Genomic DNA, 26,491 nt, shown 5'->3' on the forward strand with positions numbered 1-26,491 from the left:
ATCAAAAACATCTTCCTACCTCTCTTAACATTCCTTGTAAAATCCTTTGTTGTTATCACAGGCTTATGATCACTGATACCTTCCTCTATGTTAACTGATTCGATAAGTTCAGGTCTGTTAATTGCTAGGAGGTCTAAGAAGTTACTTTCAGGAGTTGGTTCTCTAACTATCTGCTAAAGTAATTTTCGGAAAAACATTGAGAATAATGTCCCACGAATCCCTGTCTCTGGCACCACCTTTGATAGCATGGCTCTCTCAGTCTATACCTGGCAAGGTGAAGTCTCGCCCTGTTACAAAAACATGATCAGAAAAGCTACAAATGATGTACTTCAAGTTCTCTCTGAAACGTTCTACCACTGCAGTTCGTGACCCGGGCGGTCTATAAAAGTACCCGATTACCACATTTGACCGACCACTGATGCTTAACTTCACCCACATTAGTTCACATTCGGTATTCGTGATAACATAGGTAGGTGTCATCGAGTTCCTTACTGCGATAAATACGTTTCCACCATAGGCCACTAACCTATACTTACGATAAACAATACAATCTGAAATTTTAATTTTTGTGAATGCTGACCAGAGGTGTGAAGTAGATGGTGGACAGATAGAGGGGGAGGAGCAGATGGACAAGGAATAGGAAAGGAGGAGATGGACAGAGGGGAGGGGGGTAGGAGGAGATGGACAGACCAGAAGGGAAGAGATGGACTAACAAAAGACTTAAATAAATGCAAACTTTGGGCGACGCCAAGTACTGAGCTAGTCCGTTATACATCGAATAACGGACTGATCCAGCAATTATGTACGACTCTGTCATTCAGTCTTCACCACTACTTGGCTAATGCTGTACGTATGCTTCGCCGTGCGCAGGTGATCACCATCTTCTCGGCGTCCAACTACTACGAGATGGGCTCGAACAAGGGCGCCTACCTGAAGCTGGTGGGCAGCGAGCTGTCGCAGCACTTCGTGCAGTTCACGACGGCCACGTCGCGCGCCAAGCGGCTCACCTTCCGGCAGCGCGTCGGACTCGTCGAGAGCTCCGCCATCCGGGAGCTCAGCACGCAGATACTGGCCTGCCGGGACTCGCTGCTCGCAGAGTTCCGAACTCACGACCCCGGCGACACAGGTGAGCTGCAGGTCCCATATCGGTGACGTCGTTCACCTGAGGCAGGATTTACCACTGTAACGCGAGGCCCACTTTTCTTCAATTTCCGATCGGTCGCGCAATTAAAGCCACAGCAAAAATCTGATGATGCATTGCGCACATCAGTTGCACAGTGTCTAGAGTATGCACGTCGATAGTGTCACGTCACAGCTCTCACTTCTGAGTGCACAGTGAGCACATAAACATGCGCAGAACAGTAGAGTCTCCTGCCAAGTGTAAAGTGCGCACTGTCATTCAGTTTCTTCATGCAGAGTTGTTCCGCCTGATTTCAGGCAGCCCACATAACGTGACTGTAGTGCTTGAGAGCAAAGTGCGGCAACGGTCCAGGCACTTTTAAGCATGTCGTACAGTCGTACAGGTGATATTGATACGTATGAATGCGTGATGTCTGTTTCTTCGGACATGTCCGAAGGAACAGACACATGCAGAAACCGCAGCTGTGATACATTATGTGTAAACTGATGGTGGAGAGGGGAAGAAAGGAAAGGAGAGGGAGTTGATCACTGCTGTCACCTGTATCTGAACATTAGGAGGAATCAGCGGCGACGAGAGAAAATGTTACCGGACCAGGATTCGAACCCAGTTGATCGCTGCTGTCACCTGCGTCTGAACATTAGGAGGAATCGGCGGCGAAGAGAGAAAGTGTGTACACGACCAGGATTCGAACCCAGGACTTCCTGCTAACTAGGCAGGTGCGCTAACCACTGCGGCATATAGGACTTAGTGTTATCGCAACTGCACGATCTCGGCAAGCCTTAAGGCCGATCCACATTCCCACCCGAGCGCCACCTATCTGCATTCCCTGTCCACTTCCTCCAAGTTCGCTACTCTGAGATTCCCACAGGAAGTCGGAGATGTTTGTGAATCCGCATAGAAGAAGGTGGATCCATTGCTCACACCCAGACCTCCAGATGTCAGACACTCATATCGGTACCAAACGTTGTACGTCGACAGACTAACAACCAAAACTCTAATTTAGTTCGTACTACGTGCCGTCGTCCAGCAGAACGGGCGTAACGTTTATTAAAACTAACACCAGAACTATAGAGCAAGAGAAAAGCACAACTGTGAAAAACTAATACGTAGAGCTTCCATTGGAAAGTTGGTAGAGCATTAAATCGTTGTACCACGGGCCCTGTGTTCATACCCCAATGATGACTTTTTTTTACTGTATGATTTGTGGGACTACTACACACACCAAAAAAGTTTTGCATCAACGCGGTTCCGAGAACTCCTGAAAATAGACGTTGACTGTGGATATTTTATTACAGACACAGTTCCTTCGACTGTTCAGAGATGTCACTAAACCTACCCAAAGATGTAACCAACCACGCATGTGCAGCTCCTATTAGACGGAGAGGCCCCGACAGCCGATCAGTTCTAGTCATTCCACCAGGAAGGAGGTACACGGCTCGTGTTGTCTGTACTTCAACCATGCCTAGACGGTCGATACCGCGGTTCGATCGCGTCCGCATTGTTACTTTGTGCCACGAAGGGCTCTCAACAAGGGAAATGTCCAGGCGTCTGGGAGTGGCCCAAGCGATGTTGCTCGGACATGGAGGAGATACAGAGAGACAGAACTGTCGATGACATGCCTCGCCCAGTCCGCCGAAGTGCTACTACTGAAGTGGATGACCGCTACCTATGGATTATGGCTCAGATGAACCGTGACAGCAACACCACCATGTTGAATAATGCTTTTCGTGCAGCCACAGGATGTCGTGTTACAATATGCTGCATGATGCGCAACTTCACTCCCCACGCCCATGACGAGTTCCATCTTTGCAACCACGACACCTTGCAACTCGGTACAAATGGGCCCTACAACATGCCGAATGAACCGCTCAGGATTGTCATGACGTTCTCTTCACCGATGAGTGTCGCATATGCCCTCAACCAGACAATCGTGGGAGATGTGTTTGGAGACAACCCGGTCAGGCTGAACGCCTTAGACACACTGTCCAGCGAGTGCAGCAAGGTGGAGGTTCCCTGATGTTTTGGGTGACATTATGTGGGGCCGGCGTACGCCGCTGGTGGTCATGGAAGGCGCCCTAACGGCTGGACGATACGTGAATGCCCTCCTCCGATCGATAGTGCAACCATATGGGCAGCATATTGGCGAGGCATTCGTCTTAATGGATGACAACTCGCGCCCCCATTGTGCACATCTTGTGACTGACTTCCTTCAGGATAATGATATCGCTCAGCAAGAGTGGCCAGCATGTTCCCCAGACATGAACCCTACTGAACATGTCCGGGATAGATTGAAAAGCGCTGTTTATGGACGACGTGACCGACCAACCACTCTGAGGGATCTACGCCGAATCGTTGTTGAGGAGTGGAACAATCTGGACCAACAGTGACTTGATGAACTTGTGGATAGTATGGCATGACGAATACAGGCATGCATCAATGCAAGAGGAAGTGCTACTGGGTATTAGAGGTACCGGTGTGTACAGCAATCTGGATCACCACCTCTAAAGGGCTTGCTGTATAGTGGTAAAACATGCAATGTGTGCTTTTCATCAGAAGCAAAAACGGCGGAAATTATGTTTTTTTATATCTGTTCCAATTTTTTCTACAGGTTCCCGAACTCTCGGAACCGCGGTGATGCTAAACGTTTTTTGATGTGTGTAATACTTCCGTATGTTTGAAGCAGTTATTTCTTGACTCTAGTGTTCTGATTGTTTATCTTTTTCCTGTGAAACTAAAAATGCACTGGCTGCTTTGTCACTAGTGATGTCTGTTCTGTCACACATGTCCAACAGAACACATACACCTATCCATACAAATGTACCCTACAGATTTGGTACTTTCACCTAACGAAGTGAAAGTACACTGCCAAAAGAACATTGCTAGGAACTCCAGAAAGTCCTTTTACATGTCAGGAAAATGTTCTCCGATATAACTATTGCATTCGTAAACAGATAAAACGAATTGTCGCTAGATGGTTTTGAATGAAGGACCTTTATTTCGACGACCTCACGTTCTACCAACTCAGCCTTGAGAGATCTACGAAACTACCAATCACAGATACGTCTCTGCTGTCCTCCGTAGTTCTGGTGTTATTTTTAATTACAGTTTACGAATGTTCTACTGAATGACAGCACACAGAACGAACTAAATTTGTGTTTTGGTTGATACTCTATCTGCATACAACGTTTGTTGCGGATCTGTGTGTCTGACATCTGAGGGTTTGGGCGTTACATAGGCGATTCAGTTATAAGAATCCGTAGCTGTGATTCATTATATGTAAACTGAGAAGTGGAGAGCGGAAGGAAGGAAAGGAAAGGAGGGGGAGGGGACCACTGCTATTAGCTACCCACCTTCAATTTAAAAATAATGATACAGGTAGTAAATGAAGGAAGCGAATGTAAGCTGATGATCTTGGATTTGGTGATTCGAGAAAATCGTCTACGAAGAACATCTAAGGACAAGGGAAGAGCAATGTTATCATCAGGCATTGTCGTTTCTTAGGTCAATGCTCGGCCGCACACTGTAGCTGCTGAAAAAACGTTTCTGCTGCGTTTCCGATTGGATTTGTTTGATTACCAGGCGCTCAACGGCCCCATCTGAGTTTCATCTCTATGCTCACATGAACTGCTGGCTGTAAGTGCAGCGTTTTGGCACCATCAACGAGCTGCAGACCAGCGTAGAGGGCTGGCGGGAGCATAGGCGGCTGCTTTCTATGATAAGCCTATTGGAAAGTTCGTACAACGCTACGAAAAATGTCGAAGAGGGGCAGCGACTATGTAGAAATATAGCTGGAAGTTGTGGCTAAATGTTGCAAATAACACATTTCTGGTTTTTACTTTGTTTTCTATTTCGCGACCAATCGGACCTTGAAATACAAAAATAGCCCTTATATAAATACTTGGCCTACTCTATTCGGTTTCCAATGACAAGTTTTAATCATTATTTCGAAAAACGAGATTTGCTCATGGCTGTCCTTCTCTACATATTCAGACATTTAACTTGTATACAGAAAAAAATGTTTATCGATATTTTCATCATTCGCGTCAATCTTTCACCTTATCAGAATTTTGGATGAGAGGCATCATGTTCGGCACTGAGACATCGGTGTGGTTGTGCCGCCTCGTCTTTGATCGGAGATCAGTATGGTTGCGACACCTCGACGAGCTGAGATCTACATATCCGAAGGCAATAAACACATTCAAATAGCTTAGCGGTACAAATCAGGCTTCATATCGGTCCACTCTGATCACATTCAATAGCACCTTCGTTCATGTTGTTCCGGATGAAAAAAAAAAAGGTCGCCACTGTGGTAAGTTCTTTAATTTACTTCTGGAACAGATCGAGTGGATACTACAATAGACACAAAATATTACATCACTTTATTATGACTTGAACAAGATTAAACACTTAACTTTGAAACAATCCATGCCAATAGGGTTGTCTACATATATATGTCACTGAACGCTAACGTATCACTTGACACCGTACAGACTAATAGTCTCTTTTTCTCTGTGTGCAGTTGACAGTAAACTTTGCTACATGGTTCTGTCTAATACAACTCTCGAACTGCTGGGTATAATTAGACGTTGCTGTCATCTTCGACGATGACTGCACACTGGGCTCATCCGCACTCCACTCTGACGTAAGCTTTTGTTGGTTGGTTGATTCGGGAGAGCTGACAAATCAGCGAGGTTCAAATGGTTCAAATGGCTCTGAGCACTATCGGACTTAACATCTGTGGTCATCAGTCCCCTAGACTTAGAACTACTTAAACCTAAGGACACCACACACATGCATGCCCGAGGCAGGATTAGAAGCTGCGACCGTAGTGATCGCGCGGTTCCGGACTGAAGCGCCTTAAACCGCTCGGCCACCGCGGCCGGCTAAATCAGCGAGGTCGTCGGTCCATTCAGATTAGGTTCAAATGGCTCTGAGGACTATGGGACTTAACATCTGAAGTCATCAGTCCCCTAGAACTTAGAACTACTTAAACCTAACTAACCTAAGGACATCACACACATCAATTCCCGAGGCAGGATTCGAACCTGCGACCGTAGCGGTCGCGCGGTTCCATACTGTAGCGCCTAGAACCGCTCGGCCACTCCGGCCGGCTCAGATTAGGGAAGTTTGGGAAAGGAAGTAGGCCGTGTCCTTTCCAAGGAACCATCCCTGCTATTGCTGAAGCGATTTACAGAACTCACGGAAAACCTAAATCAGGATGAGCGTACGCGGGTTTGTATCATAGTCCTCCCGAATTCGAGTTCAGTGCTGACGTAAGCAAGCCCGCTGCGGCGATGGCGTGTCTACGCTGGCGTCTCTCGTTCCTCACCGCGTCTCGCAGATACTGTGTTTGTTTGTGTCCATCGCCGGGTACGAACTTTGAAATGGGACCTCGTCTTTCAAATGTGTGTGAAATCTTATGGGACTTAACTGCTAAGGTCATCAGTCCTTAAACTTACACACTGCTTAACCTAGATTATCCTAAGGACAAACACACACGCCCATGCCCGAGGGAGGTTTCGAACCTCCACCGGGACTAGCCGCACAGTCCATGACTGCAGAGCCTCAGACTCTCGGCTAATCCCGCGCGGCGGGATTTCCTTTTTAAAGTCACTGTATGTTGTCCACCATGCACGCATTAGTCTGGCCACAGGGGACTACCGAACAAAGCCTCTGTGCGGAGGCTGGTGTACTACCCCTTATCATTTGGTGAGAATTCCCCATGCTGCGAGATGTTTGCAAAGTAAGATCCATTTCCGAACACAGTGTTATAGTTATTGGTGCTGAACGTTCTATACAACCAAGGTTCTCCAGTCACCTAGCAGCTAAGCCTTTTTCTGTGCGAGCGAAGGAATATCTCGATCAACTTGGTGTATCAGAAATACTAGTTCTTACATAAGGATACAACGAACACCGGTCTTGCTTGACTGCCAAGCACCCACTTCTCTTGGACAACAAGATCAACGCACTGCAAATATACCAAGCGAGATGACGCAGTGGTTAGCACACTGGAGTCACATTGGGAGGACAACGCTCCGAACCCGCATCCGGCCATCTTGAGTTAGTTTTCCCATGATTTCCCTGGATAGCTTCAGGCAAATTCCGGGATGGTCCCCCTGAAAGGGCACGGCCTGCTACCTTCGCCGTCCTTCCCTAATCTGATGGGAACGATGACCTCGCTGTTTGGTCCCCTACCCCTAAATTGAACGAACCAACACTGCAAATAATTAAAAAAAATGCTTTTAACAACATTACGTCGGTGTATTGCGACCGCATGCTGGTTATTGACGATGGATTTAAGCGAGGGCACATTGTCGGGCGCTCTGTTATTTCCCCTCTCTGTGTCATTAAAACCCGCATACCATGCCACTTATCAGCGTAGTATGCAGAGCTGTGGCCGCTCAAAATAGCACTAGAGCGGACCAGATTTTTTACTGGAGAGAATGTGTGTTGTACATGATTCTAATAGCAGCTAATGAATGTAATTTAAGTGTGTTCGTGTCAAAGACCAAAGTAATGTCATGTGTAGGAAATGAAACAGTAAGGTCTAAAATAGTCATTAATAACGAAACAACAGAGTGAGATAACGAATTCTTTTATATTTAACGTGGTAAAACTTCCGCAACAAATGATGAATATGAACTTCTTTACTTAATGCGGTGCAAGGTACTGGTTCAGAATAGCTCTGAGCACTATGGGACTCAACTTCTGAGGTCATCAGTCCCCTAGAACTTAGAACTACTTAAACCTAAGTAACCTAAGGACATCATACACACCCATGCCCGAGGCAGGATTCGAACCTGCGACCGTAGCGGTCACTCAGTTCCAGACTGTAGCGCCTAGAACCGCTCGACCACCCAGGCCGGCAAGGTACTGGTGTTAATACCCACTTGGAAACTTCCACTTACGAGAACATTAGCTGTCAGCCATAGATTTGTGTTTGTAGTGAATAATGCTTAATACTGGCCAAGCAGACGCGTTAACTAAATAAATGTGTTTTCGACACAGCCTGCCATATAACTAATTAGCGGTTTCTTATCTTCTTGCCACAGAGAAGCAACATCACACACCATTATTACGTTGTTAACATGAATATGTGAATTTCTTCATTCGTCTCTGTGGAACAGCCTGGAAAGGACAGAAAGTTAGTCAATAAAGAAATATATTATAAGTAATTAGTGGCAGTTAACTGTTTTATATCCAGTCTTATGCAATGTTGGACCATGGCAACCTTCTTCTCTCGATAGCTCAGCAAGAAAACGAAGTTTCTCAGCAGATATGAATATCTGATTAGCAGCTTCTCAACTGGAGTACAATGAGCGCAGCATAAACCCCGTAACAGTATCACGACCCCATTCCCGATAAAGTGTAATGCTGAAACACGGACAAATTTGACGAGATACAAATTTTATGACCGCTGTGTTCTAGTCTACTCTGTAGGGATCAGGCTCCATTATTACATCTAATTGGTACATACCAATGACATTCGTATATATGTAAATTGCTCCCCGTTTTGCCAATGTTTACTTAACATTTTGGAGTAATTACATTTCTAATTAAATTGTCAGGTAATGATCATTATTTTAAATTGTGAAATATGTGTTAAGGAAACGTCCCTAAGTACTCTCATATCTATGTACGGATTTTCGTACAGTCAGTTACTACCATTCATTAAATCGTTTTTTAATTTAGATTTATGTGTGTTGAGGAAGTAATGGCATCTCAACCAATCGCAGAGGATGACTATCAAATGAGAGTCTATGTTTGATAGTATTTTGGGCGTATCGAGCATGATAATTTGTGCTACCACAGTTGTTGAGGATACGAAGAAAATTCGTAAGTACCCACTTCGGGTGGTATTCTGCATTTTACCAGAGCCTGTTACGTTCTTAGAACATTATCGGCTTCCAGGTGTACCCAAAGAGTCATCATGAAGTTCTGTGAATTATCGCAGAAACTTTTTAATGTCACAGCTGGCACTTGACTGTGGCAAAGTACAGAATTTCAGAATAGAATTCAGTCGTGAGTTACAAACATATTTTTATTTCACTTCACCGGTTTCACCTAATTCATTATTCGTCTTCAGAAGCTTAGCCTTAGTTTATCAGATGTCAGTTTTTTCTTCTCAGAAGGATAACACCATGATATGTTCAAAAATTGTAAAAGTTGTATGTGATTATTGTAAACACAAATGGAAAGTTTGATAATTTACAATAACTAAATCACTTATACCCTACATGTCAAGCTATTGTACCAGCAGCACAGAAGACATACATTTGCAACTGACAGCTGAATTTTATTTTGAAATATGTACTACAGCTGCTGAGGTATAACAGGTATGAATAAAATAATAAATTATAGAACATCACTGGAAGTAGATGATTAAGAATTTACTTCATATGCAAACCGATGTGATAGCAAAATTATTATGTTCCACACACACAAAATGCTTTCAAATATAGACTCATTTGATGAACCAACTTTCATCGACTCACATTTGGTCTTCTGTATATTTTATAGTCAATATCATAGGATCATTGAGAGCAGTGGTCTCATTGTAGATTACTTAGTGAGAGTAATTTCAGAAAAATTGATTGCCGACGCCTAAGAGTTAATTTTCCTTCAAGCATCACTTTGGTGAACATCGGAACGTATTAGTTTATAGTGTTGTCAGACAGGAAAGGAGTATTCTTGCTGGGGAAGCAGGGAAGCTTTTATTCTTTTAGCAGCAGTTGTAAGAGGTAAATTTGATTACGGGTGGGGCCGGTGATTAAATTAGTTAGAGTGAGAAACACAGACTGTGTGTGCTTTACTTCATTTACGTATAACGCTATGTATTATCAAAGCAGTATCGCACTTAAGCTCTAAATTAATTTGCGGAAGTCGAAGAATTATGGGTTGATTTATGAGTCTAAATATGATGAAGAAAATTTTAACTAAGTGAATATAAGTAATTGCTCTTCGTTGTGCAGTTATGTACAAGGCCTCCTCTTCTACGTTATGTGATCAAAATAAGCATTAGTAAAAAGTACCTTCTATCTTTCCCAAAATCCATTATTAAATGTTATAATTTACGTAGGTTTGATGGCACACATCGTGGATGCGTCGGTGCATTTGTTAAATGGTATAATCCTTACTATGAGAATCGTTCTTCTGGAACGAAACAACTGTATTGTGTTGGTCAACGCGTAGTCATAATAAAACATACGTCGATAAATTCAGTGCTCTGACAACCCCTGTGTATCTAGGCGTGAACCTCGAGGTCCGTTCTGAGGTGCACGGATAATTTCCTTCTATGTCCTGCCTCTCTGGCAATATAAATTCCAACAATCTCTCTTTTAACGTGTCACAGACGTCTAGAATTTTAATGATGGTAACAACAAAGTATTATTAATAATTTGTTTACTTTAGTGCTTACTATATTGCTGTACCATAATTTGCAAAAACTGCAGTTCAGAAAAATACATTAAGACAGTTTAAAAGCGTTCGTCTGAAAATTTATCAGTTCCTATATTGTACAATGGATTTAAGAAATCAACTCTCAACTTCGACATAATTCATACTTTACATGATGTAAAATTGAAGTAACCATTCACTATTATCACTACTTTACTTGTCACTAAACATGTTATCACTCGACGGGAGACTACGGCAATACGTTCCTGTAACTGACGAAAGTGCTGTTTCTTCCAGTCATATCTACTTACGTACGTGGGGGTCCGTTTTACTGTCTTATCGCTTCTTTTATCCATATTTTTCACTCTGTTTCCGTCTCATTCTTTATTTTTTCATTTTATTTATTTTTTTATTTATTTTGGAATCTTCTGAAACTAGTTGTTGTGAGCCTTTTTCTGGATGTGATGTTTTCTACATCCCCCAGCCACATTGCAAGTGCATTCATGTGGACTAGCTCTCAAGCAAGTTTCCTGAATCGTATCCGGAGATGGTAGTTTTCTATAATACCTTACCATTCTTGAGACCCTTATTTTACACACTTCTTTATTTTCCCAATGTCAACATAGAATATGGCCGCGCGGGATTAGCCGAGCGGTATAAGGCGTTGCAGTCATGGATTGTGCGGCTCGTCCCGGCGGAGGTTCGAGTCCTCAAATGGTTCAAATGGCTCTGAGCACAATGGGACTTAACATCTATGGTCATCAGTCCCCTAGAACTTAGAACTACTTAAACCTAACTCACCTAAGGACATCACACAACACCCAGTCATCACGAGGCAGAGAAAATCCCTGACCCCGCCGGGAATCGAACCCGAGAACCCCGGCGCGGGAAGCGAGAACGCTACCGCACGATCACGAGGTCGAGTCCTCCCTTGGGCATGTGTGTGTGTGTGTGTGTGTGTGTGTGTGTGTGTGTGTGTGTGTGTGTGTGTGTGTGTGTGTGTTTGTCCTTAGGATAATTTAGGTTAAGTGGTGTGTAAACATAGGGACTGATGACGTTAGCAGTTAAGTCCCATAAGATTTCACACATATTTTACCATTTTTTTTGTTTGTAAAAATATGAACGCTTTTAATAAAATGCTCTCGGCAGGGACAGGGGAAGGAGGGTGTTTGGTATGATATTCATAACCCATCTCCTTCCTTGATTTCATACCTGCATGTATAGTTCTTTTTTAGGGTTCTGTATCTTAAACGGTAAAAACGGAACCGTTATAGGACACTTTGTTATCCTTCTGTCTGTCTGTCCGTCCACCTATTAAAATCCCTTTCTCTGGAAGGGTTAGGCGTATCAAGTTGTTATTCATATCACGTATTCAGGTCTACTACTCCTTGGCGATGTACAAAAGTGAAGCTTTAAGAACAATGCAATCGAAAGATGCGGCCCTTTATGTAACAAGTTTGATAGTCGCAATCTCACTCATTGAACCTACAAGGCACTCCCCGTTGATCCAGAATAATTAAATTTGCGAAGAAGCAAATTTTCACTCAAGAACCAAAGCCAAATATCCATAAATTGTTAATTTGCAATTATATCAAGGGAAAAACATATTTTTTTGTCAATCGTTATCAAATTGTCGCCCTGTCCGTCAGTCTTTTACAACCCCTTTTTCTCAGGAACAGGTTGAAATTTGTATCATACATGAAGATCTACAGTCGCTCGGCGATGCAATAAGTGTAATCTTCTAAGTCAAAGGAACCCACGATATAGCTGCTTATGTCACATATTTTGATACAAACTCATTAAAACCTGTAGTGTACTTCCCCCTGAAGTACAATCACTAAATTTGCTAAGAATTAAGGTTTGACACTACAAATAAATTGAAAAAAATCAGAAAATTTTTTATTTGTAATTCTATCGCAAGAAAAAAGTGTTTCTTTTGTATTTTGTTACTCCAACTTCAGACTTGAAATCAAAACATCCTCGCTAGTCTTGGAATCTTTAAGACCTCTATCTCGATACCATCAATGTCGATAACACGCAAAACTCGTCAAGAGTCCCACTCGCACGTGGCCAATTTCTTTTCCGAATTTGAATATTTTTCATCCACAGTAATTTTAAAATACATATTAGTGGAACAGTCATGACAGCGGCTATTAATGTATGTGTTCCGCGTCTGGTGGTCATAGCGAGGCTGACCACAGACGATTAAGAGAAAATTACAGGCAGAGAATCGACGATACGCTCCCGTCTCGCAGCAAACATTTCCCGGTTGTGTGGGAGTTAGGCTGTATTTTACAGCGAGAGATGCGACGATATCGGATAGCGGACGCATCTGCACCCAGCATTTGTGTTCCGCACATAATACGTGCATATCTGCGAGTTGAATAGAGATAGAATCCTCTGCCGATTGTGAGAGAGAGAATTGGTTCAGGGGCGAAAGGGAGGGATGGAGGGAGGTAGTGGCGGAGGGGACCGTGTGTTTGCAATCAGCGGCGCCGATATGGCAGTAATTGTTGCAAGCGTCGCAACGCCTGATTGGTAGGTGCGCCGTAATAACGCCGGGCATATCGCACGTTCTGCAAAGCAAGCAGTCAATATTTGCTTTGTGAAGAGCGAGCAAATCATGGCGGAGCGGGGAACGATCCCCGCCGTCATGATCTCCACCCGAGAGTTGAGTAACCTGCGAATGCTGCCAAACAAAGCGGCAGGGATAACGGGAGTGTATAGGATCACTCTAGGGGCGGAACGCTGGCACAAAACAGGTTGACTGGCCAATGAGCGACTTGTCCCGCGCTTCGTTAATTAACTCCCATTGCCGCATTATCTGGATTTTCCCCGTAGACACGCGGCACCTAATTATAGATTTATTATGACGGAAAATTGAGAGCGCCCGTGAATAATGAGTCCATGCGAGCAAACACTGAATTTCAGTTTTTCCAATCGTATTCATAGATACGCTAGTCTAGCGTTGCATCCCCGGCACTGACATCCAGCGTTTTATGAGGCGAAATGCGTTCGTGGAAAACGTTAAGCATGCTTATTTTGGAGATAGCGCCTATTAGGTTAATAAAAACGCAAATCATCCAGAAGATGAAGTTAAAAGTTATTAGGCCGCGTCATGTGTCTTCCAAAAAGATCGACATTTCGACCCCTCTGCTGGGATCTTCCTCAGGATCTTCTGGTGTCCGCTACTGCTAGAATACTGTCAGAGACGAGTGTCGCGTCCACTTATAAAGGCAGAGTTTTCACGCGTTCGTGTTGGAGAAGTGATAGTATTGGTTAAAATTCATATGGCTACCATATGTGGTCGATACATTTGTTATACGGCCACACGGCGAAGAAAAACTTCATGCGTTCCACAATTTCTTAAATGGTATTCATCCCAAAATCAAATTCACCTTGGAGGTTGAGAGTGAGGTCGGTCGCCCGTTCCTAGATGTGTTGGTATACAGAAGATCTGATAACACTCTAGGCTACAGAGTGTACAGAAAGCCGACTAACACAAACAGGTATTTAGATGCCACTTCGCACCAACACGCAGCCCAGAAGCAAGCAGTACTCAACACTGTCTTCACGTGCCTTCCGTATCAGTGATGACGACAACTTGGAATCTGAGTTGAATTTTTTAAAGAGTACATTGAAGGCAAATGGGTACGATAGTTATTCAATCGACAGAGATTTTAGGCGGAATATTTATACAGCTAATAAGAATGACGAGGAACCGCCTTCTCACTCCTTCAGGTTATCGTTCGTTTCTGAGGTCACTGACCGCATAAGCAGAATTTTAAAGAAAAATGGTATTCAGACATCTTTCTTTAGACAGAACAAAATAAAAGACTTTTTCCGACGGAAAACGGATGCACCTGATTGCCTCCACAATGCAGGCGTCTATCAAGTGACATGTGGCTGCGGCAAAGTGTATATAGGCGAAACGGGAAGAACTGTTAAAGAACGCATTAAGGAACACGAACGGCAATGTGGCTAAAACAAAGTGCAAAATACGCAGTAGCGGAACATCATGAGAACTATGGCTCTGACATCGACTTTAAAAACGTACGTGTACTAGTTGAAGAAACAAACATTTATAGAAGAAAGGTCCGAGAAGCGGTTGAAATTTCTATGAATGCATCTAAGTTCAATAGAGAGGACAGCTATAGGCTTCCGGCATCGTGGCTCCCTGCCATCAAGGAAGTAAATATGCGGCCGCGGTGTATGAGCGGCATAAACAACGCGCTGCAAGTTACCTCGGCGGACAATAATATTTTGGGTAAACATTCACCCTCTCTAGCCCTGTCCCTTTCGAATCTATCCACTGATGACGACCAATCAATTGCGGTAGCAGGCATTTCAACCAATAGCCCTTCTCCAGCATAGTGTGGAATAGTGCCTTTCTATCCAATGACGATGGGCCGCCAATGGTATCCACAGAAGATGAGCTACCAACGCCCCTTCTTCTGCAGCGGAGCGAGAATATCAGCCCATGACTATGGCCTACCAATGGTAGCCATATGAATTTTAACCAGTACTATCACTTCCCCAACACGAACGCGTTTACTCCCCCTTTATAAGTGGACGCGACACACGTCTCTGACAGTGTTCTAGCAGTAGTGGACACCAGAAGATCCTGAGGAAGATCCCAGCAGAGGGGTCGAAACGTCGAACTTTTTAGAAGAAACCTGACGTGGCCTAATAACCCAGAAGATTTTAACTTCAGTGACAACGGCCACGAAAGCCTGCAGACTTACATCCAAAAGATGTGGTCGTAAAATTCGTAAAAACGACGAAAAAAGCGTGCCAAATCTAAAAGATCGCAAAATCTCCAAGATTGGCGATCTTTTGTAGAAGCTCGAACTTTAGTCGTATATGCTTCTAACAGATGCTGATAACACTTTGCGCAACGAAACTTAGTCTCGAAACCTGCTTGGTTGGTTTGGTGGGAGAGGACCAAACTGCGAGGTCATCGCTCTCACTGGATAAGGGGAAGCTGGAGAAGGAAGTCGGCCATATCCTTTGAAAGGAATCATCACCGCATTTGCCTGGAGAGATTTAGGGAAATCACAGGTAACCTAAATCAGGATCGCCGGACGTGGATTTGAAACGTAGTCCTCCCGAATGCGAGGCCATGTGCTAACCACTGCGCCACCTCGCTCAGTCCGAAACCAGGCAGAGAATCCAAAGAGATTATGGTCGTATATAAAGTATGCTAGAGGCAACACACTGTCCATGTCTTCTCTGCGCGATAGCATTGGAAATACTATCGATGACAGCACTGCCAAAGCAGAGTTACCAAACACAGACTTCCAAAATTCCTTCACCTTCTGTTCCCACAGACTAGAAAGTAGGTCACACCAATATTCAATAAAGGTAATGGGAGTAATCCCGTAAATTACAGACCCATATCATTAATGTCGATATACAGTAGGATTTTGGAGCGTATATTATGAGTTACCTCGAAGAGAAGGGTCTATTGACACAGAGTCAACACGGATTTAGGTGACAACGGATTCCGGAACAACGCATCTAACTCCTTATTCACACAAAGTGTTGAGTGCTCTTGACAAGGAATTTCAAATTGATTCCGTATTTATAGATTTGCAGGACTCTTTTTACACTGTACCACACGGTCGCAGGTTCGAATCCTGCCTCTGGCATGGATGTGTGTGATGTCCTTAGGTTAGTTAGGTTTAAGGAGTTCTAAGTTCTAAGGGATTGATGACCCCAGAAGTTAAGTCCCATAGTGCTCAGAGCCATTGGTTCAAATGTGTGTGAAATGTTATGGGACTTAACTGCTAAGGTCATCAGTCCCTAAGCTTAAACACTACTGCAGGAGTCTTTTGACACTGTACCACAAGCGCGGGTTTTCGTGAAATTGCGTGCTTGTGTAATATCGTCTCCGTTGTGTGACTGGATTCGTGATTTCCTGTCAGGGAGGTCACAGCTCGTAGTAACTGACAGAACATCATTGGGTAAAACAGAAGTGATTTCTGGCGTTCCCCAAGGTATTGTTACAGGGCCTCTGTTCTTCCTTATCTATATAAACGACTTAGGAGACAATATCAGCAGCCGTCTTAGGTTGCTTGCAGATGGTGCTGTCGTTTATCGTCTAGTGAAGTCATCAGAAAATCAAAATAAATCTAAAAATGAATTAGAAATGATTTTCCAGCCGCGGTGGCCGAGTGGTTCTAGGCGCTACAGTCTGGAACCGCACGACCGCTACGGTCGCAGGTTCGAATCCTGCCTCGAGCATGGATGTGTGTGATGTCCTTAGGTTAGTTAGGTTTAATTAGCTCTAAGTTCTAGGGAACTGATGACCTCAGAAGTTAAGTCCTATAGTGCTCAGAGCCATTTGTTCAAATATGTGTGAAATGCTATGGGACTTAACTGCTAAGGTTATCAGTCCGTAAGCTTAAACACTACTTAACCTAAATTATCCTAAGGACAAACACACACACCCATGCCCGACGGAGGACTCGAACCTCCGCCGGGACCAGCCGCACAGTCCATGACTGGAGCGCCCTAGACCGCTCGGCTAATCCCGCGCGGCAGAGCCATTTGAAGAAATAATTTCTGTATGGGGCAAAAATTGGTAAATGACCCTAAATAATGAAAGGTGTTAGGTCATCCACATGAGTGCTAAAAGGAATCAGTTAGTTTTCGGTTACACAATAAATCGGCAAATATAAAGGTCGTACATTCAACTAAATAACTAAGAATTGTAATTACGAGCAAATTAAATTTTAAAAAACACATAGGAAATGTTGTGGGGAAGGCAAACCCAAGACTGTGTTTTATTGGCAGCACACTTAGAAAATGGAACAGATCCACTAAAGAGAATACCTGCACTACGATTGTCCGTCCTCTTTTGGAGTACTACTGCGACGTCTGGGATACTTAGCAGATATGATTAACGGAGTGCGGCAGAATCTTCTCACAAAATTTTAGTCATCAACTTTCTCCTCCGAATGTGAAAGTACTTTGTTGATGCTGACCTACATAGGGAGAAACGATCATCGTAATAAAATAAGGAAAATCAGAGCTAGCGCGGAAATATATAGGAGTTAGTTTTCTCCGCGCGGTGTCCGAGATTGGAGTAACAGAGAATTATTGTGAAGGTGGTTCGATGAACTCTCCGCCAGATCCTTAAGTCTGATTTGCAGAGTGTCCGTGTAGTTGTAAATGCAGATACGGGTGTAAAATTCGTACACGTACACACAACTGGCGACTGTGGCATTAATAAGAGTAACACTTCTCTGAAGCTGTTAGAACGCCCCCCTGAGCCCATTAATGTTGTTCGTGCTTAGTGTGGTACCAGGTCTCATGGGCTACGTAATGGGGCGTGAACGGCGTCAGATATTGACTGACCACTGTGAAAGTCACGGGGATGCCGCATAGTCATGTGAAACAGCATTATCAGCACGTAATAGAGGTTTAAAGGGACCTCATCTTAGGTTTCCTTCTTTCTCCAGGTTGAATCAGTCGGACTGCATGGAAACGTGAGTCAAGGTTCGAGTCAACCCACGAGCAAGTTTAACTGTTTGCTGCTCCTACGCAGAGAAGAAACTTCCGCCGCTCATTTCGACATTAATGTACCACCAAATAACTTACATCTGTAAGTAACGGAATACTACGATGGCTGTTGTTGTTAACAATAACAATAAAAATATTAATAATAATTATAATAATAATAATAATAATTGACTTTCCCCACTGCTGTTCAAATGTGTGCGAGAAATGTCATCAGGGAATGAAGGAAAAGAACAGAAGAAGAAGGAATTAGAAAAATCACAATTGGGGAAAAAAGGGGATAATCTGAGTATTGATTTTCTTACTTTTGCAGACGATCTTGCCATCTTCGCTGATTCTGTAGAAGATGCAACAATGCCTTTCGTTAAATACCACCATGCATATGAGATAAAAAAGAAGAAAAGGAAAATAATAAGCGAAATCTTGGGGCCAAAATATGAGAATGGAAATGGAAATAAAGAAGTTTATGAACAAAATAAGTCGAATATGAGACACGATGAGGTGGAGAAGAGTTGGATTCTACGGACACCTAAAAATGCTAGATGAAAATTGAATAACAAAATGAATTTTTAACTCATTTGGCAGAAACTCCAAAACATCAGCGACGTGGATAAAAGACGTTAAAGGAGATCTGAGGGAAATGGAAACGATGGAAGAAGTAACAGGAGAAAGAGAAAAGTTCAGAGGAAAAGTAAAAGATATCAAGAGCTTCCAGGAGAAAACAAATAAAAAGACATGTGCAATATGGACAGAAGGAGGAAGAGCAAAACATAGGAAAAGAATGAAAAATTACTGGAAAGAAAGAAAGGAGAAAAGGAAGAATACGTAACTTGTTTCATGTGGTCCCCACTAGGTCAAACCAATTAAAAATAATAATGACAATAATGATAATAGTAATAACAACAACACAAATTCTCGCATATTAAACGCACCAGATCCATGTCAGGCAAAGCTGATTACAGCGTGCTATCATTGTCACAAATTCATCGATCACATCTTCGTAGACTAGTTGCTGTGTTATGCCAGGATCCATGTAGAGGGCGGCAAGAAAGTTGAGTTGTTCCTGCAACGTGGGTGACCGCAATTAATTTTTGAGTCTTTTGATCAATGGGAATGAGCGCTCGTCGGAACAACTGGTTGCAGTGGTTTACAAAAATTATCCCACTGTGATCTGAAAATTAGGAAACAGTTCTCGAACGTGGTTTTCGTTGCTCCTTCGCATATCTTTTGAAATGAGTAACCTCATCACTCACAAATTACTCCAAGCCGTTTTTGTAACGTTGTCGCAGTTTGTAGCATATTTCAATAGTTCAGTGTTGTCTCGTCCAGGGAAACTACTTAGGAACTTAAAATTGCTACAAAACTCTTCCTACATTTTTTTTCTTTTCTGCAATTCAGATGTCAATCCGTCTACAATAACCAGAGGTCTTCGGTATTCACCCGAAAATCTTCTTTGCTTTGCGAGTGTACTAAATTCTTTCGTATTAAACGCACCACACTCTACAGTCTTTGTTGTTTCTCGCCATTACTCAACGCTCTAAAAATAAACGTTTATTTAAGTAATTCGTAAAATCACTGCCTGCATCAATATCTGAAATCAGAATCCGTATCCTGTGCCGCACGACTTTATTTTCCGGTTTGATGCCGAAGGAATTCGTTTATATTAGCCAGTTCGCAGGATCTTCAGAAACTGCATAATTATCATCATTCGCTTGATATGCGTCATTTGGGTCAACTGAAATGCCGCTTCTGCGCCATTATTATTGTTTCTAGTACCTGAAACGCCTGATCCTGCACTATTTTCGATACTGTTGAGCACCTTACTACACTCCACATTACTACACTTTGATGTTTCTAGAGTTGGGCACGAGCTGGAACTGGCTCGCTATGTTTGATTTTTAAATAGCAGCACATGTTTGTTTGCACTCTTTCACACAATTTCCTCTTTCTAAATTGCCCTATTTTTAGACAGTTTCTCGTAACGAAAACCGTATTCTCTTGTCCATTTGTCATTCATTTTGCTTGTACTAAAATATAAATCACAAACAAAACATTAACCCGCTGCATTCTGTAGTTTTCAATCAAACTGAACTGACAACCCAGCGGCCGGCTGTTTGAATGACTGGCGGTATTGCCTTTGTTTGTGAAGTTTGAATGGTCATTGTCGACACTGGCTACTGCTATGACAGTGTCAGCAGCGTCTCCCTCGACAAACCTTAATTTCGAGCAAGGAGAGTTGTCTTCGTAACGTATACCACATGGGAAGGCATGACACTAAATAATGTGAATAACGGTCACATTATCACGACGTAACGTCATTATTAAAACAAAACTCGTCCTTCTTCCGTTGTTTGACCACATCTTTCACGAAATTTGAGTCGACTGTTGACGTTATTCATATCGATTTCGTTGCGAGTAAAGTTTGCATTCTATTTTTAAGAGATATGTATAAAATGTTTTAAAAACTGAGTGATATTCGCAGTTGCGAATATGGACAACCATCACCTGTTACCTTCGAACACGCATGCACGTCCGAGCAGTAGTGCATCGTTCTTAACAACTCAGGCACTGCAGCATCGTATTTATGCGCCGACATCGGACAAGCGACTTCCAATTAAAATTTCTCCTCTGTACGGGAATATACACTCCTGGAAATTGAAATAAGAACACCGTGAATTCATTGTCCCAGGAAGGGGAAACTTTATTGACACATTCCTGGGGTCAGATACATCACATGATCACACTGACAGAACCACAGGCACATAGACACAGGCAACAGAGCATGCACAATGTCGGCACTAGTACAGTGTATATCCACCTTTCGCAGCAATGCAGGCTGCTATTCTCCCATGGAGACGATCGTAGAGATGCTGGATGTAGTCCTGTGGAACGGCTTGCCATGCCATTTCCACCTGGCGCCTCAGTTGGACCAGCGTTCGTGCTGGACGTGCAGACCGCGTGAGACGACGCTTCATCCAGTCCCAAACATGCTCAATGGGGGACAGATCCGGAGACCTTGTTGGCCAGGGTAGTTGACTTACACCTTCTAGAGCACGTTGGATGGCACGGGATACATGCGGACGTGCATTGTCCTGTTGGAACACCAAGTTCCCTTGCCGGTCTAGGAATGGTAGAACGATGGGTTCGATGACGGTTTGGATGTACCGTGCACTATTCAGTGTCCCCTCGACGATCACCAGTGGTGTACGGCCAGTGTAGGAGATCGCTCCCCACACCATGATGCCGGGTGTTGGCCCTGTGTGCCTCGGTCGTATGCAGTCCTGATTGTGGCGCTCACCTGCACGGCGCCAAACACGCATACGACCATCATTGGCACCAAGGCAGAAGCGACTCTCATCGCTGAAGACGACACGTCTCCATTCGTCCCTTCATTCACGCCTGTCGCGACACCACTGGAGGCGGGCTGCACGATGTTGGGGCGTGAGCAGAAGACGGCCTAACGGTGTGCGGGACCGTAGCCCAGCTTCATGGAGACGGTTGCGAATGGTCCTCGCCGATACCCCAGGAGCAACAGTGTCCCTAATTTGCTGGGAAGTGGCGGTGCGGTCCCCTACGGCACTGTGTAGGATCCTACGGTCTTGGCGTGCATCCGTGCGTCGCTGCGGTCCGCTCCCAGGTCGACGGGCACGTGCACCTTCCGCCGACGACTGGCGACAACATCGATGTACTGTGGAGACCTCACGCCCCACGTGTTGAGCAATTCGGCGGTACGTCCACCCGGCCTCCCGCATGCCCACTATACTCCCTCGCTCAAAGTCCGTCAACTGCACATACGGTTCACGTCCACGCTGTCGCGGCATGCTACCAGTGTTAAAGACTGCGATGGAGCTCCGTATGCCACGGCAAACTGGCCGACACTGACGGCGGCGGTGCACAATTGCTGCGCAGCTAGCGCCATTCGACGGCCAACACCGCGGTTCCTGGTGTGTGCGCTGTGCCGTGCGTGTGATCATTGCTTGTACAGCCCTCTCGCAGTGTCCGGAGCAAGTATGGTGGGTCTGACACACCGGCGTCAATGTGTTCTTTTTTCCATTTCCAGGAGTGTACATAATGAATGAACAAGTTTAGGTTGTAGACACATGGTTAGCGACAAAAGGAAATTTGGGTCTGACTGTGAGTCATGGTCAGATAGCCTAATGGTAAGACGACCGTTCGCGATAGGCGGGAAATCCAGGTTCGAGACCCGGTCAGGCACAAATTTTCATTGTCATTGTTAAACAGCTGATGGTTGTTCATATTCGCAACTGCAATACCTTTCATGTATTACTCGTACATAGCGGCTGTTATCGCCGCAGTATCTCTAAAAAAATAATAGTAGCTTATACGCCACCCCTCACAATCCTCTGTTCTTCAAAAGCTGGCCACCTAGGCAGCTGCCTCGTCTGCCTGGGCCTAAATACAGGTTTAGACCAGAGCGAGGTGGCGCAGTTGTTAGCACACTGGACCGGGAGGACGACCGTTCAAACCCGCATCCGACCATGCTAATTCAAGTTTTCGGTGATTTTCATAAATCGCTTAAGGCAAATGGTGAGATGGTTTCTTTTAAAGGGCGCGGCCGATTTTCTTCCCCATTCTTCCCTCATCTGATGGGACCGATGTCCTGCCTGTTTGGCCCCCTCCCCCAAACCAACCAACCTACGGGTTTAGGTCGACCACGTCCGACTACCACAAGGAAGGGTCTCCGTAGTGTGCACCAAGCACAGTGTGACCTCTTGGCAGCTGCGCCTGCCATCTGTGAACAGGCAATGGGCTCTATTCGGCTCTGAGCACTATGAGACTTAACATCTATGGTCATCAGTCCCCTAGAAGTTAGAACTACTTAAACATAACCAACCTAAGGACATCACACAACACCCAGTCATCACGAGGCAGAGAAAATCCCTGACCCCGCCGGGAATCGAACCCGGGAACCAGGGCGCGGGAAGCGAGAACGCTACCGCACGACCACGAGCTGCGAACGGACTCTATTCAACTACGTGTGTTGTCGTATACCATTGGTCGCACAATAACAGCAAGCCGATTAGGGCATTACTGTCCCATGTTTCGGCTGCCGTTAACACCACAACAAAAATGGCCGCATATGGTGTGATGCGATAACCGGAAAACATTGCCTGCTGGTTCTCCTCTGCCCCGGATGGCCATAGTCGGCGAGTATGGCGGTGAGCTGGGGAGAGGTTCCATTCTCCGATTGCTTTGAAGAAGCGCAGCGGTGTTATTCTTGGCATATAGTTTGCAGAGCCATCTGGTATAACTTCAGGTCATGGTGGGAGGTAGTGATTGACGGAACTCTGGCAGCATTGCGATATTCCACAGACTGATGTATCCTCATGTGTTACCAAGCATCTACAATATCGTGGTACTGTTTTCGAACATTACAGTGCTTGTCCGCATATGGTACATGTCTCTAAGAACTGTCTGCGTGAAGGTAAGATACTACAGCGGCTAGCAAGATCCCTATATACGAGTACATCCCCAAACAGAGCTTGTGTTGGATTAGTTCTGATGTCAATCCCGTCCCTGTGCCAGTATCCAGGATATCAATAACCTGAGTTACGACATTCAATAAAAATTTTCTGGGTTTGTGACCGCATTGTCAATGACACCCTGAAGAATTTCGCTTCCAATAGGGACCGAAACGTCGATAGTTCTATATACATTGTCAATGCGGTCAAGAACCCAGAAAAATTTTATTGAATGTGACAATGGCCGCGGGAGCCTACGTTTATATTGAGTTACAACAGTAGTGGACCATCTTGCCACAGAAGGGGTTACGTTTCCCAACCGTATCAGTGCCTGCATCCATCCCAGAGGGGCTTCAACGCCGGCCGGTGTGGCCGAGCCGTTCTAGACGCTTCAGTCTGGAACCGTGCGACCGCTACGGTCGCAGGTTCGAATCCTGCCTCGGGCATGGATGTGTGTGATGTCCTTAGGTTAGTTAGGTTTAAGTAGTTCCAAGTTCTAGGGGACTGAAGATTTCTGAAGTTAAGTCTCATAGTGCTCAGAGCCATTTGAACCATTTTTGGGGCTTCAACGTCGTACTGGGCTTATAATGCCAACTTCTTTGTGAGTCTCACACGATTTTATAATTACTGCAATATCACATAGCCTCTCAACACGAGAATTTTCATTTCATTTCGTCCTGTCTCCAGCGTGCTTACTTTTTTGCGTCAGATGGTGTACTTGGAAGGAAGTTCCTGTTCTTTGGGTACGTTAAAACGCTCTAGATAGTATCCATGTGTACATGATAGATTTTTATGTCGTATCGTGCAGTCACAAGAACAGCAACCTGTAAACATAAACCCGGACTAGAGTCTATAGACTCTATTTTAGAGGAATTAGCAAGTTCTTAGACTACCGGTTTTAGTGCAACAAAGACTGACCTCCCCATTGGCCACTGGTGCAGCAGGTTCGTTTCAGGCTGACGCTGAACACAGCTATTACCGAGCAAGGTGACGTAGTGTAGGTGTTAGTTTGACAGCAGCAGGTTTCAGACCTGCATCCAGAAATTCAAGTTTAGGTTTTCCGTGATTGCTGAATGTAATAACGCGAATGATGGGAATGGATCCTTTGAAACGGAAACGACAGAATTCCTCAATCATCCCTGGTCCATCTGAGCCTATGTCCCATCTCCAGCCGGCCGAAGTGGCCGAGCGGTTCTAAGCGCTACAGTCTGGAGCCGCGCGACCGCTACGGTCGCAGGTTCGAATCCTGCCTCGGGCGTGGATGTGTGTGATGTCCTTAGGTTAGTTAGGTTTAAGTACTAAGTTCTAGGGGACTGATGACCTCAGCAGTTAAGTCCCATAGCGCTCAGAGCCATTTGAACCATATGAACCCCATCTCCAATTATCCTGTCGTCATCTGGAAATTATATTATAATGTTCCATAATATTTCAAATCACATGTACCTGCATGTAAATAAATTCGTGTCTTTAAAGCTTTCTGAATCCTTTGAGGAGAACGCACCAGGCGTTCTTACTCCCTAGAATCGTACTTCAAGGATAGGATTTACTCGCTGGGGACGACCCAGAGCTAAAAGCAGATGATGTAGGAAATGTGTGACGTCTAATATTACGAAAGGAAAGAGAGAAACATTAGCATGACATGGTTGGCTATAAAACACCGAGAAGTCAGTGAGGCGACTAATGGGAAACGGCGTCATCCTCTGCACACAGTGGTCCCTTTCCACGGATGTAGGAGGATTATGTCCTAAGTGTATCTGTTGAGTGTAGATCACTATAATATGTTAGTGTAGTGCGGTGTCATGTTTGTGTTGTATGACGATGAGAGAGCCCCAAGGAAATGACACCTGGTGTTGGAGTACAGCTTACACATACTGACTGGCACACAAGGGACTACAAAGGCTAACGTACATGTCTGATGGACGGATCACTTTTACCAGTATCATATGTCCTTACTTAACGAGCCATTGCGTAATGGTTTGAATTTTAACCTGGGAAGCCAGTTCAAAATCTAATGATCAGGTAATTCAGGTCACTACTTATTCTACACTTTCCGCCAGACACTGGGGTACCGTAGCGAAAAATTCTTCCACCAACAGGATTAGAACCTCTGAGGGGTGCATCATTAGCAATCTAGCCTACGAAATTCAGTTCTTATATATAGAGGGTGAGTCAGTAACTATTGCCACCGAGAATAGCTCCGAAAGTATGATATTAGCTGAAAAGTTTGTGGGACAAAAGTTGCATGGAACAACGGGGTCCATAATATGACGTTGGTTTTTTGTTGCTTGGTAGGGTCGCTTCAGAGATATGAAGGTCAACTTTGTAGTTTTTTTATGGGATGCTATAGTTTGGTACTTATTTTCTGATAGCGTCTATCGAGACAAATCCAAAGATGTGTATCAGTAAGGTCTTTGAAAGTCAACGAAAGTCACAAAGATGGCATGAACGTCCATTTGCAGAAGGCGTTAGAAGTGAGGACCATTGGTATCAATGCCGTGCTGCAATCTTCTTATCACGGATTGGGTGTTATTCCTTATCACATCGTCACTTATCGAAGCACATACTCTGACAATTCTCTCTCGCATATCTTCAGATGTAGTTGGAACGTCTTTATAATCAATGTCGTTTTCGAATCCCTACATGAAGAAATCCAGAGGCGTCTAGTCTGGCGAACGAAGCAGCCACGACACATCTCCTCCGCGTTCAATCCAACGATTTGGGAATTGTCTCTGCTACTCAATTCTAGCCGTCAGCGGAAAATGTGGCGGACACCCATCGTGTTGGTACCATATTCTGTTCCTTGTTCTTAAAGGTATTTCTTCCAGCAACGGACCTAATGTTTCTTATAGGAATGTGGTATACTTCCTACCATTAAGATTTTCTTCGATAAAATAGGGGCCTATAATTCTGTCCTCCATAATCCCACACTATACACTCCCATCCACGG

At 44.4% G+C, this 26,491-nt stretch overlaps 1 protein-coding gene across 1 annotated transcript in view; it reads left to right on the forward strand.

Annotated features, from left to right (window-relative positions):
* The window catches only part of LOC124789082 (serine/threonine-protein phosphatase rdgC), a 1,335,318-nt gene that overhangs the window by 1,169,057 nt on the left and 139,770 nt on the right, over positions 1 to 26,491 (forward strand). The window contains exon 12 of the mRNA XM_047256373.1: positions 871 to 1,126. Within this exon, the coding sequence (XP_047112329.1) occupies positions 871 to 1,126 (256 nt within the window). The remainder of the gene's footprint in view (positions 1 to 870; positions 1,127 to 26,491) is intronic.

This window comes from Schistocerca piceifrons, chromosome 3 (genome assembly GCF_021461385.2).
Source record: "Schistocerca piceifrons isolate TAMUIC-IGC-003096 chromosome 3, iqSchPice1.1, whole genome shotgun sequence".
NCBI lineage: Eukaryota > Metazoa > Arthropoda > Insecta > Orthoptera > Acrididae > Schistocerca > Schistocerca piceifrons.